Source organism: Myotis davidii, unplaced genomic scaffold (assembly GCF_000327345.1).
Source record: "Myotis davidii unplaced genomic scaffold, ASM32734v1 scaffold699, whole genome shotgun sequence".
NCBI classification, from domain to species: Eukaryota; Metazoa; Chordata; class Mammalia; order Chiroptera; family Vespertilionidae; genus Myotis; species Myotis davidii.
In genome coordinates, this window is record NW_006291007.1 from 2,275,555 (window position 1) to 2,287,082 (window position 11,528).

At 33.9% G+C, this 11,528-nt stretch overlaps 1 protein-coding gene across 1 annotated transcript in view; it reads right to left on the minus strand.

Annotated features, from left to right (window-relative positions):
• ATAD5 (ATPase family, AAA domain containing 5) overlaps positions 1-11,528 on the minus strand; it is a 61,607-nt gene continuing 50,079 nt past the window's right edge. Inside the window, exons 15-23 of the mRNA XM_006764063.2 lie at positions 9,860-10,036; positions 9,136-9,269; positions 8,368-8,461; positions 7,317-7,381; positions 5,201-5,381; positions 2,757-2,938; positions 1,209-2,065; positions 608-766; positions 1-502 (exon numbers count right to left, since the gene is read on the minus strand). Coding sequence (XP_006764126.1) covers positions 424-502; positions 608-766; positions 1,209-2,065; positions 2,757-2,938; positions 5,201-5,381; positions 7,317-7,381; positions 8,368-8,461; positions 9,136-9,269; positions 9,860-10,036 — 1,928 coding nt within the window. The 3' untranslated portion in view covers positions 1-423. The remainder of the gene's footprint in view (positions 503-607; positions 767-1,208; positions 2,066-2,756; positions 2,939-5,200; positions 5,382-7,316; positions 7,382-8,367; positions 8,462-9,135; positions 9,270-9,859; positions 10,037-11,528) is intronic.

Sequence of the window (11,528 nt, forward strand, 5' to 3'; positions counted from 1 at the left end):
TTGTATTCTAGATTGCATAAATTTATTTAAGATATTCATATTTACAACTTGACAGAGTACTCATACTTGGTTGGAGAGGGTTGAATTAAAGGTACCAGGAAAGGGAAAAATTTTGGAGTAGTGTAGCATTGAACCCTCTTTAGAAATATCTTAGTGAACTCTAGCTCCTAGAAACAGCTCAGTTACATACATAAATACTCCAACAAAGCTAAATCAGATAATAAAAAAATTTTTTAAAAATACATCATAAATACAAAATGCAACTCAAATTTTTTCATTTTAAATATTTGCGCACTAATAAAAATATACAAATATTCTGTTTTAAATGTACATTAAGAGATGTAAACTTCCACAAAAATCAATATAAAAATGTATCTTAAGGACCACACAATAATCTGTACAAGGCACTGTTAATGTGGAATATTAAGGGAAGTCAGCTGCCAAAGTGTTCACAGTCTCTTTTGCAATGTTAAGGTGAATTCCTTCAAGATAGTGGAGGAACCTGTCAAAATTACACAGAAAAATAATTTAATATTAATATTTCCATCAGGTGAGAATATGAATCTTGACATAGCTATATAAAATGTTATTTCTATAGATCCTTTACCTTCTTTTACTTTTTCCTTGTTCTTTTAGCTTCTCAGTCCTACAAATGTTTCGAAGAGTTGGCAAGTATTCAATTATACTAGCTTGTCTATTACCCAGGTTGAGAAGAGATCGGCTAGAAAATACACTTTTAATGACTGCTATCCTCTTCCAAGCACAGCTGTAAATTAAAGGTAACCCATTACTTTTTGTGTGTAATGCCCCCCAAAATGCAACAATCCCAAACACAATCAGCTTTTGGTCTGCTTGTCCCTGTTTCTGATCCAGACTGGATTAACTGGATTCCAGATTAATTTTCTGTATCATTTTCAACCCATGAACCACTCCCAGACTGAAACATCTGTGATGGCTACCTGTTTCCTGCCACACCAAATCAACAACCCTTTATCACTCGAAGAGTCTTCTCAGTCTAGCCCACCCTAATCTCTCATTTTTCTTCCCAGTATTCAGACTGATCTCCTTCACTCTCATTAGAAGTTATATCATTAATATCAAGGGCTTATTATGATCAATAAAGCCCAGCATTTCAAAATTGGTAAGAACCTAACAATTTCCCCTTTCCCCTTTTTCTACTGAAATGTAAAAAAAAATTAAAGACTTACTCTAAATTAGCCGAGGACTGACTAAAGTACACATTGGTGCGCTTTTGTGAAACAGATAAAGTAAGGTCTTTCATTGGATCTCTGCCTAATTTCTTGCAAGAATTCAAGGTTTCCAATGCTTTTGAAATAGTAGAAGAACACTTAGTAAAACTGAGGGCTTCTACCGCTGCCTTTAATTCTCCAGAGCTTTGAGAAGTCCATCCATCACTGTTTTCAAGACTAAACTCATCACAAAGTCCACTTTTAACCTTTCCATTTGTCCAACTGAAGTCATGTTTACCAAGTTCCTTTTGTTCCCGTACATCAGTTAAAAGGGCATCTAAGAAGGACATGTTATCCATGAACTCAGCGAGAGAATTTAAACAGTGAGAAACGAGGGCAGAACATTTTTTTTCTGCTGGTGTTTTAGGAAGATGAGGATTAGATTCAAGGTTAGAAGCTAAACATTTGTTTAGTTTCTTTGTCTCTGAATTGCTTTCTTTGGCTTTGCTTTCTTCTGAACTTGAGGAAGAAGATTCAGGGTGAAGGCAAAGAAATTCATCAGAGAAGTCCAAGTTCGTGTCAAATAAGTCACTATCATCTAGAATTACCATTTTTTTCTTATGTTTCTTTTTTTGCGACTTTTTCAATGGCTTCTCTCCAGAATGTTTCCTGGCAAGACATTTCATATTTTTTGTTGCTGCACTGGTGTCCACACTTACTGATGAACCACAAAGCTTTTCGGTTTCTGGAATTATATCAACAGGTAATGGTAGGATGAACTCAAGATTGCTATATAAGAAATCTACATTCCGCATTTGGAATTCTGTAAGAATCTGGATGAGCTTATGCCATTCTTCTTTTGTTCTGATTTTGTGCTGAAAAACAATTTTGAGTAAAGAAATGTTATAACAATACACATTTAAACATTTTTCTACCCATATGAATATGTCATCTGTCTTCTATCTTCAAAGAAGTCATTACCCTTCATAATTTATTAACCTACACAGTCCCTTAATTCATCAAAATAGTATTATGAATCTAAGAACTTAATTTAGACTACTAACTTGAAGAATTAAATTCTTTAATATTCAGTATATACCCCAATTCAATAATTAGCTCATTTGTTTAAAAAATAATTCTCTAGCCCAACTGGTGTGGCTCAGTGGTTGAGCATCGACCTATGAACCAAGAGGTCACGATTCAATTCCCAGTCAGGGCACATCCCCAGGTTGCAGGAGGCAGCCAATCAATGACTGTCTCTCATCATTGTTGTTTCTATCTCTCCCTTTCCCTTCCTCTCTAAAAATCAATAGAAATCTTTAAAAAAATTCTCTAAAACTTTTAATCTGAACTATCTGTAAGTTCTCTTCTCAATACTATAATAAGCATTTAGAGCAATGCAGATGCATCATTTGTCAGAGTTCGAATGTGTTAAAATCTGAAGCCTATACAAAGTATGAGCAAATTTAAGTTAATCTCTAGATTCAAAAGATAGGAGTGTTGGAAAGATGAAAGAAACAAATTTAACATTCAAATTTAACATTCCAAACTAGACATTGAAAATACCTTTAAAAACGAGAATAAATCTTCAGAAGGGGATAAAATGTTCTTAAGGCCAAACAAGGTCTCAACACAGCCAATGTCACATTTGGGAAGGCCTGTAGGACTCCTTTTAGCATTTTTAGGGTTATTTTTGGAATTACGGCCATCTTCAGAGCGAATAAGTTGTACATTTCTGCCGTTTCCTCCTTCAAAGTGAATAAAAGAAAGTCTTACCGATCCATATTTTAAACAAATTATATCAAACAATTATTTAAAATCTAAGATCCTTTGGCATCTCTTGATCCTATACACTCCATTTTGTTCTTCTCCACACATTTATTTAATTCACGAAGAGTGCAGTGCAGCCCGGCTGGCGTGCCTCAGTAGTTGAGCATCAACCTATGAACCAGGAGGTCATGGTTTGATTCCCAGTCAGGGCACATGCCCGGGTTACAGGCTCGATCCCCTGTGTGGGCATGCAGGAGGCAGCCGATCAATGATTCCCTCTCATCATTGATGTTTCTATCTCTCTCTCCCTTTCCTTTCCTCTCTGAAATCAATAAAAAAACATATTTTTTAAAAAGTACAATACAAACATTATTTTTATGATACATAGGTTAAGTGAGATGGTGGTGATGGGCTTACAAAATAATCCAACAGGGAAAAAGTGCAAAGACTAGTAACAGACAAGTCACAGAAGGATACAAATATCTAATAAACTCATAAAACCATGTGCAACTGCCCTAAGTGACTATGGAAGTGCAAATTAAGATGTTCATTTTTTTACCTTTAAATTGGCAAATTAAAATGACTGATAACCACCCAGCCAGTGTGGCTTAGTGGTTGAGTGTCAACCTATGAACCAGGAGGTCATGGTTTGATTCCTGTTCAGGGAATTTCCTGAACAGGAATCAAACCTGATACCCAGGTTGTGGGCTTGTTCCCCAGTGTGGGGAGTGCAGGAGGCAGCTAATCAATGATTCTCTCTCATCACTGATGTTTCTGTCTCTCTCTCTTTCCTTTCCTTCCTCTCTGAAATCAATAAAACTATGCTAAAAAATAAATTAAAAAAAATAAATAAAATGACTTATAACCTAGTTCAGTTAAAGGTACGCATAAAAGAGCCATCATATATTCATTGTGGAACATAAACTCATATATAAATGTAAAATGTACAGCCTTTGGCCCAGAAACCACACTTCTAGAATTCTCTCCAACCAAAGAACTCACAGACATGCTCAAGGATATGTGTATAAAGATATCCACTGAATACTTTAACAACACACTGAAGATAACTTAAATGTCTCTAAATAGGTAATGGTCAATTAAATTATGTTATATCCAATCAATTATGGAATAGCATGCAGCTGTGAAAAATGGGGTAGAACTCTACTGACAAATTGCTGAGTGAAAAGCAAACTGTTTAACAATATATATAGTATTGGTTAATTTTGCTAAATAAGTAGGTAGCAATATTTGTGCATAAAGGTCTAACAGTGGCTACCTTTAAGAAGTTCTTTTATTTTTTATTTTACATAAAAGTTTGAATTTCCAATGAGTGTGTATTTTTATAGAAATGAAATACATATAAGATCTTCCAGAAAAGAAAAAATGCCATACTTAATTCATGTCTTCTAAAGTCTTGGTATAGCATTTTATATCCAGTAGTATGCTGACAGTTAACTAATTTTTTTAATAACAGGTTATTTTCCACGTCTTATTTTTCATATTTACTTACAAGTAAATTATGTTGAATTAAATGTTTGTCTACTTTAAATATATATATATATTAAAATTTTAAACAAATCAAAATTGACAGGGGATTAATATTTCAGAACGTCACCCTGATTTCATTTAAATATTTGTGTATTTTCCTGAGCAGAATCTGTAACTACATAACTGTGACTATGGAGCATGGAAACCACGAACTATGAACTTCTTCAGGAAAGGAACATGTCTTATTCATGGAAACACTGGAACTAGCATGGAGAACATGTATCTGTGATTTGAGTTAGGTAATGATGACTAAAGATCAATAATAAAATAAAGCATTTCTGAAATGATAAAGTTCTTAGGCAAAATAGAATTACAGACTAGTGAAGAAGCTAAAAGGGACCTTACAACATGGCCACATAAAAATAATTTATATATGTGGAAAAAAATCACCAATATTTTTAAAAAGTAATAAAAATAAATTGTTCAATAATATAATTCTATTTGTTTATTAAAAAACATACGTTTATAAATGAAGAAGTAACAATCTGTTCTAGGTTAGTTTAATTTTATTTACCCACATTTAATGTACATAAAACTTTTCATCAACAAAGTTGACATATGTATGTATTTTTAAGATTAATGTGATACCTGGATGCTCTAAATTTTTATAATCTTTCAAATATTTTGGTATAGAAAATATTTTAACATAGGGTCCCATTGCAGAATTTTCTTTTTATAACAGATCAACTTACGACAAAGAGATAATGGCCTTTCTTCTAAAAATCCACCTCCACTTCTAATCCAAAATTGTAAGTAAAGGATACTTTTCCTAATATCACAAGTATTTGCAGTTAACAATGTTACAAAGTCTTTTACGTCAGTTCTAAAATTCTCAGTTAAGCAGATTGTCTGTAGGTAGCTGGCAACATTTAGCTGAGAGAAAAAGGAAATAAATATGGTCAATTGCAGAGTTAATAGAAATACATGAATACATGTCTTTTAAAAAGTAAGACAAATTTTGCTGAAATTTACATATTAAGCATTTATTGAGAATAAAATGAGCTGGACTCACGGTTCAGTTAGATTGCCAGTCTAACCCAGTATGTACCTGGGTTACGGGTTTGCCCCCCACCCCAGTTGGGGCATGAGGCAACCAATCAAAAATAGTGTGTCTCTGCCCTAGCTGGTTTGGCGGGGTGGATAGAGTGTCAGCCTGCAAACTGAAGGGTCCTGAGTTCGATCCCAGACAAGCGCATGTACCTCAGTTGCAGGCCCAATGTGGGAAGCAACCAATCGATGTGTCTCTCTCACATCAATGTTTCTCTCTCTCTCTCCTCCCTCCATTCCTTCCACTCTCTCTCTGAAAAGCAATGGAAAAAATATCCTTGGGTGAGGATTAACAAATAAATAAATAAAATTTTAAAAATAAATAAAACCATGAGATACCAATATATAATTATTACTATGGATAAAATAAAATAATTGGGTAATTCTGGTGATTATGCAAAATACAACTGAACCCTCATACATTGCTGGTGGGATTGAAAATCATTGGAAAACTTCAGAAAACAATTTATCAGGCTCTTATAATGTTAATTTGACCAATGATTCCACCTTTAAGTACTTAAGTTAAAAAAAAAAAAAGGAAATATATGTCCAGAATAATGTAATTATTCATAGCAGCTTTATTTATAATAGTTTAGCTGTAAACAACCCAAATGTCTATCAATAGGTGAATATGATAACACATTCATATATGAGAAGTATATCTATAAAATGGGATACTGCTCATTCACAAAAAAGAAAGAACTACTGCCACAGGTAATATGAATGAATCTGAAAAAGCATTATGTTGTGTAAAAGAAACTAAATAAAAACATATTATAAGATTCTATTTATATAAAATTCTACAGGCAAAATTATAGTGACAGAAAAACACAATGGGGCGCAAGGGAACTTTCTGATAAAATATTAAAAAAAAGTTATAAAAGGACACATAATGTTTCCTATTATTTGAAATTTCAGAATAAAAAACACTAATATTAAAAAGTTAAACATATTAAAATATTGTGTCTACTTTTGGTGAGGGAGGGGTGCTGACTTTTTATAAAAGGGCTTATGGGAACTTTTTGGATGGAATGGAAATGTCTATATTTTTATATGGGCAATGGTCACATGAAGGTTTATTACATATGTTAATATTTATCAAATTATACACTTAAGGGCACTTAACTGCATGTTAATTTAACCTCAATAAAGCACTGTTACTATAAAAAAAAAAAACTTAATGAACACTGGAGTCTAGTAAAAATTTGAATATTTGGCCCAGCCAGCATGGCTCAGTGGTTGAGCATCGACCTATGAACCAGGAGGTCACAGTTTGATTCCTGGTCAGGACGCATGCCCAGGTTGTGGGCTCCATCCCCAGTAGGGGGTGTGCAGGAAGCAGGTAACCAATGATTCTCTCATCATTGATGTTTCTATCTCTCCCTTTCCTTTCCTCTCTCTGAAATCAATAAAATAAAATAAAACAGCTCTAACTGGTTTGGCTCAGTGGATAGAGCGTCAGCCTGCGGACTCAAGGGTCCCAGGTTCGATTCCGGTCAGAGGCATGTGCCTTGGTTGCAGGCACATCCCCAGTAGGGAGTGTGCAGGAGGCAGCTGAATTGATGTTTCTCTCTCATCGATGTTTCTGGCTCCCTATCCCTCTCCCTTCTTCTCTGTAAAAAATCAATAAAATGTATTTTTTTTTAAAAACACTAAAAAATTTTAACATATCCTTAGTAATTACATTTTAAAATTATAACTATCATAATAAATCACCTTTTATATAATTATGATATATGATCATCAAAATTAAAAACTTACCAACGAAGGCATATTGAAATTAATTTCTTCAAAACAGCCGTCAAACATTAAACTAAATGAAGGATCTATAGTAAAAAAAAATTTTTTTAAACATGGAGACCAATTAATTACTTTTTCCAGTTATACTTTTTCTATGTAAATATTCTGTATTTCATCAGTAATAGAAATCAAATATCATGTAAACTATATGATAAAAATTGAATTTCTATCTTGGCCTAAAGTAGCTATGATTTTTAATTAAACTACCATTTGACTTGTGATTACTATGATTTTTACTTATATTTTTAGATTACAATCACTAATTGTCAAATGGGCCGTTAATTTGTAAGTGGAGTCTAACATAAACACATTTTCTATAGAAATCCATAGCAGAGATATTATATTGAATATCTGCAATGAAAAATATTAGAGAACAATATTATAATATTTATAATAAAAAAAGAAATGATGTAAGTTTTAAAAATAAACCTTGAATGCTAATTATTAGGAAGGTGTAGCAATTCTGTTAAGCTGATAGTTTACTTTAGCTAAACTATGCAATAATCCATCCATATGGAAGTGTTATCAGGGGTTAAAGAATGGCTAAATTCAATATCAAGGAACTGCAAAAGGTTGGGTCCCATAAAATATTTGACCAATAAATGAGGAATGGTGATCTAATCACATGTGTGAGGAAGAGGCAAAGAGAAGAATCTGTTATTTCCCCTACCAAAGCCTCTTCACTGGCTAGTCCATAAATCTTTCTATCAGTATTCCAGGCTATTGCCAAATTCCTAAATATCTAACACCCAACAAAGCGATTCAAAGTAGTTCTTATTTTTAAAGTCGTTGCTTTTTGCAAGGTAGTAAATTAATTTTATAACTGCTCAAGGCTGCCAGTCAACTGCTAATTTGAATAATTCTTCATTTAAAAATTATCTAGTAGCCTCATTTTAGAAAAAAAGAGTTAATTTACTAGTAGCCTTTGAAAGGAACTTTTCAAATTAAAATTAGAAGCTTATGTAAAATATTTTAACCAGAAGTAATTAATTGTAAAATCACTGTTACCTACCACTTGTAGTAAGGATTACAGGTCGTTTAGTTGTTGCCATGAATGTTTTGATTGCATTCAAAAACCCAGCATCTTCTTCAAAAATGACATCAACCTAAGAATCATTTATTAATATTAATGTACTGAATAGCTGTTATGTATACATAGTAGATACATGTCTCTTAGAAACAAAATTTATGAATTTATGAAGAGTGTGCATTCAGCCCATCCTAAAATCTTACATTAAAAGAGTAAGAATATTGCCGAAACCGGTTTGGCTCAGTGGATAGAGCGTCGGCCTGCGGACTGAAAGGTCCCAGGTTCGATTCCGGTCAAGGGCATGTACCTGGGTTGCAGGCACATCCCCCTTAGGAGGTGTGCAGGAGGCAGCTGGTCGATGTTTCTCTCTCATCGATGTTTCCAACTCTCTATCTCTCTCCCTTCCTCTCTGTAAAAAATCAATAAAATATATTTAAAAAAAAAAAAAAAGAGTAAGAATATTATCAAACATTAAAACAAAGAAATGCAGTCACCTGTAACTGGTTAAGTATAACTCAGTATAATTTCTAAATTCATTGAAAAAAATTAATAACCGTGGGTTACATTAATTATCTTCATGAAAAATTTTTCTATAGTTGACAATTCCACTAACTTTAACTTCAAATAGATTCAAGTAAGTATTCTGAACTTTCTTGGCTATTTTACAATAATTTACAGTAACACAGTAAGTAATCCTTAAAATAAGTTTTTATCATGAGAGATCACCAATGTATATCTCTGCAACCTTACCTCCTCAAAAAGAATGAGAGATGTTGCATTTTTCCTGTTGGGTTCCTCGGCTCCATATTCTTTGACATTTGAATTAGTTGTATTTGTAGATTTAGTATGAATAGTTTGTTTCTGTTCAAAAAAATTTTTGATTCCTGCATAAATAAAATATTAATATTTTACATAAAATCAACTTTTAAAGAACACTGGATATTTCTATAGAATAAGTTCAAACTGAAATCACCTATTAAAACTGAAATAAAATATCAAAACTCCTATATGAAGGACTTTCAGCATAGCTGAAGTTTAATAGATAGCAATAGGAACTCATGAAATATGATCATTATTTATTTATTTACTAGAGGCCCGGTGCACAAAATTTGTGCAAGAGTAGGCCTCCCTTCCCCTGGCTGCCAGCACCGGCTTCCCTCTGGCACCAGGGACTCAGACTTCCCTCAACAGCCCCGGTTCGTCCGGAGGTTGCCTGGAAGGACGTCTGGTCTAATTAGCATATTACACTTTTATTATTATAGATTTTAAAAGAGAGAGAGAGCCATCAATTTGTTTTTCCACTTATGTATGTATTCATTGGATGATTCTTATGTGTGCCCTGACCAAGTATCAAACTCACAACCTTGGCTTATTGGGACGACAGTTTAACCCACTGAACTACCCAGCCAGGGCTGATCATATCTTTATGTACCAGGGTCATTAGGATTAAAAAAATGTCTATTTAATTACATACCTTTATTATTTTCTGGAAGTTCTCCTATTTCTTCATTATTTTTTGGCTTGGAAGACACTTTAAAATAATTTGCCAGTGTTTTAGGTGGAAGTGCTCGCTTTGGTCCACTACTTTGTGGTGATGATGGAGGAAGTCTCCTTGGTGATGTAACAACTTTCTTAGGAGAACTTAATTTTTCTGCCAAAACCAAATTACACTTAAAGATAAGTACTCTAAAAATTAAACAGCAAAATTGAATTATCCACAGTCTATATTTCTACTCTTACCAGTTACAAAGATACAGAAATTTTCTTTCATTCTTACATTCCAATACTCAATAGTCAAATATTTCTATATTATTACTTATACTATCAGAAGAGAAGGTAAAACAGGTCATTTGGAAAAGACACTCTTTTCCAAAGAAATATATATTCTTGAAGCAAATAATGTTCATAATCCCTCCATTCACTTTCTCTGTACCTATGTGCGTTCAGAAAAGGCTGCAAGAAAAGTGGTAACAGTACATGCTGAGCACATTACAGAACTTTGTTGCCCAACTTCAGCTTAACCTAACAATAAGTTGGTACTTCAAAAACAGAATACATTTTTTTAGAGATTGGATTCAAGTTAAAAAAAAAAAAATAGTTAATCCCTCCTCCACTAGAAGCCGATGGCTCGGCCTTTATTCCAGGACATGTCCTTCTCTTCCCTCTAAATACCAATTCAGTCCCTACATGTCCAAATTATTATCCCATGGCTTTGGTGCAGAATATTCTTCACGCACCATCATATGGGCACAATTCCATGACTGTATCCTACTCTTTTTTTGAACCCCCTATCTCCACAGATCTTTCATCTATCTTGCATTTTACAGGTGTTCAAAAAACTTATAGAAAATTTTGAGTTTGAAAAATTATAGCCATCACTATCATTTAATAAAATTAGGGCACTTTAACACCACAAAAAGGAAATGCATAATCTTATAATAAAAAATATTTCTTTATATTGAGTACTTTTCTATTTATTTTTTAAAAACCACTGCCGAAACCGGTTTGGCTCAGTGGATTGAGCGTCGGCCTGCGGACTCAGGGGTCCCAGGTTTGATTCCGGTCAAGGGCATGTACGTGGGTTGCGAGCACATCCCCAGTGGGGGATATGCAGGAGGCAGCTGGTCGATGTTTCTCTCCCATCGATGTTTCTGGCTCTCTATCTCTCTCCCTTCCTCTCTGTAAAAATAAAAATCAAATTTTTCTACTTTTATCATAGACCAAGGATTGCTTGATCATGGACTGGCATCGGTCCATAGATTGGTTTTAGAAAATACATGCTGATTTTTATTTATTTTATTTATTATTATTTTTAAGCCTTATCTAAGGATATTCCCCCCCTCCCCTTGATTTTTAGAGAGTGGAAGGGAGGGGAAGAGACAGAGAGAGAGAAACATTGATGTGAGAGAGACACATCAATTGGTTACCTCCTACATGTGCCCCAACCAGGGCTGGGGATCAAGCCTGCAACCAAGGTATGAGGTACGCGCTCTTGACTGGGAATTGAATACGTGATCCTTCAGTCTGCAGGCCGACACTCCAACCACTGAGCTAAAATGGCTAGGGCCCAATTTTTATTTTAAGGTACTCAGAAATACTTGGTTAAATGTTATCAATATATTCTCTTTATGTTTTTTTCAAAT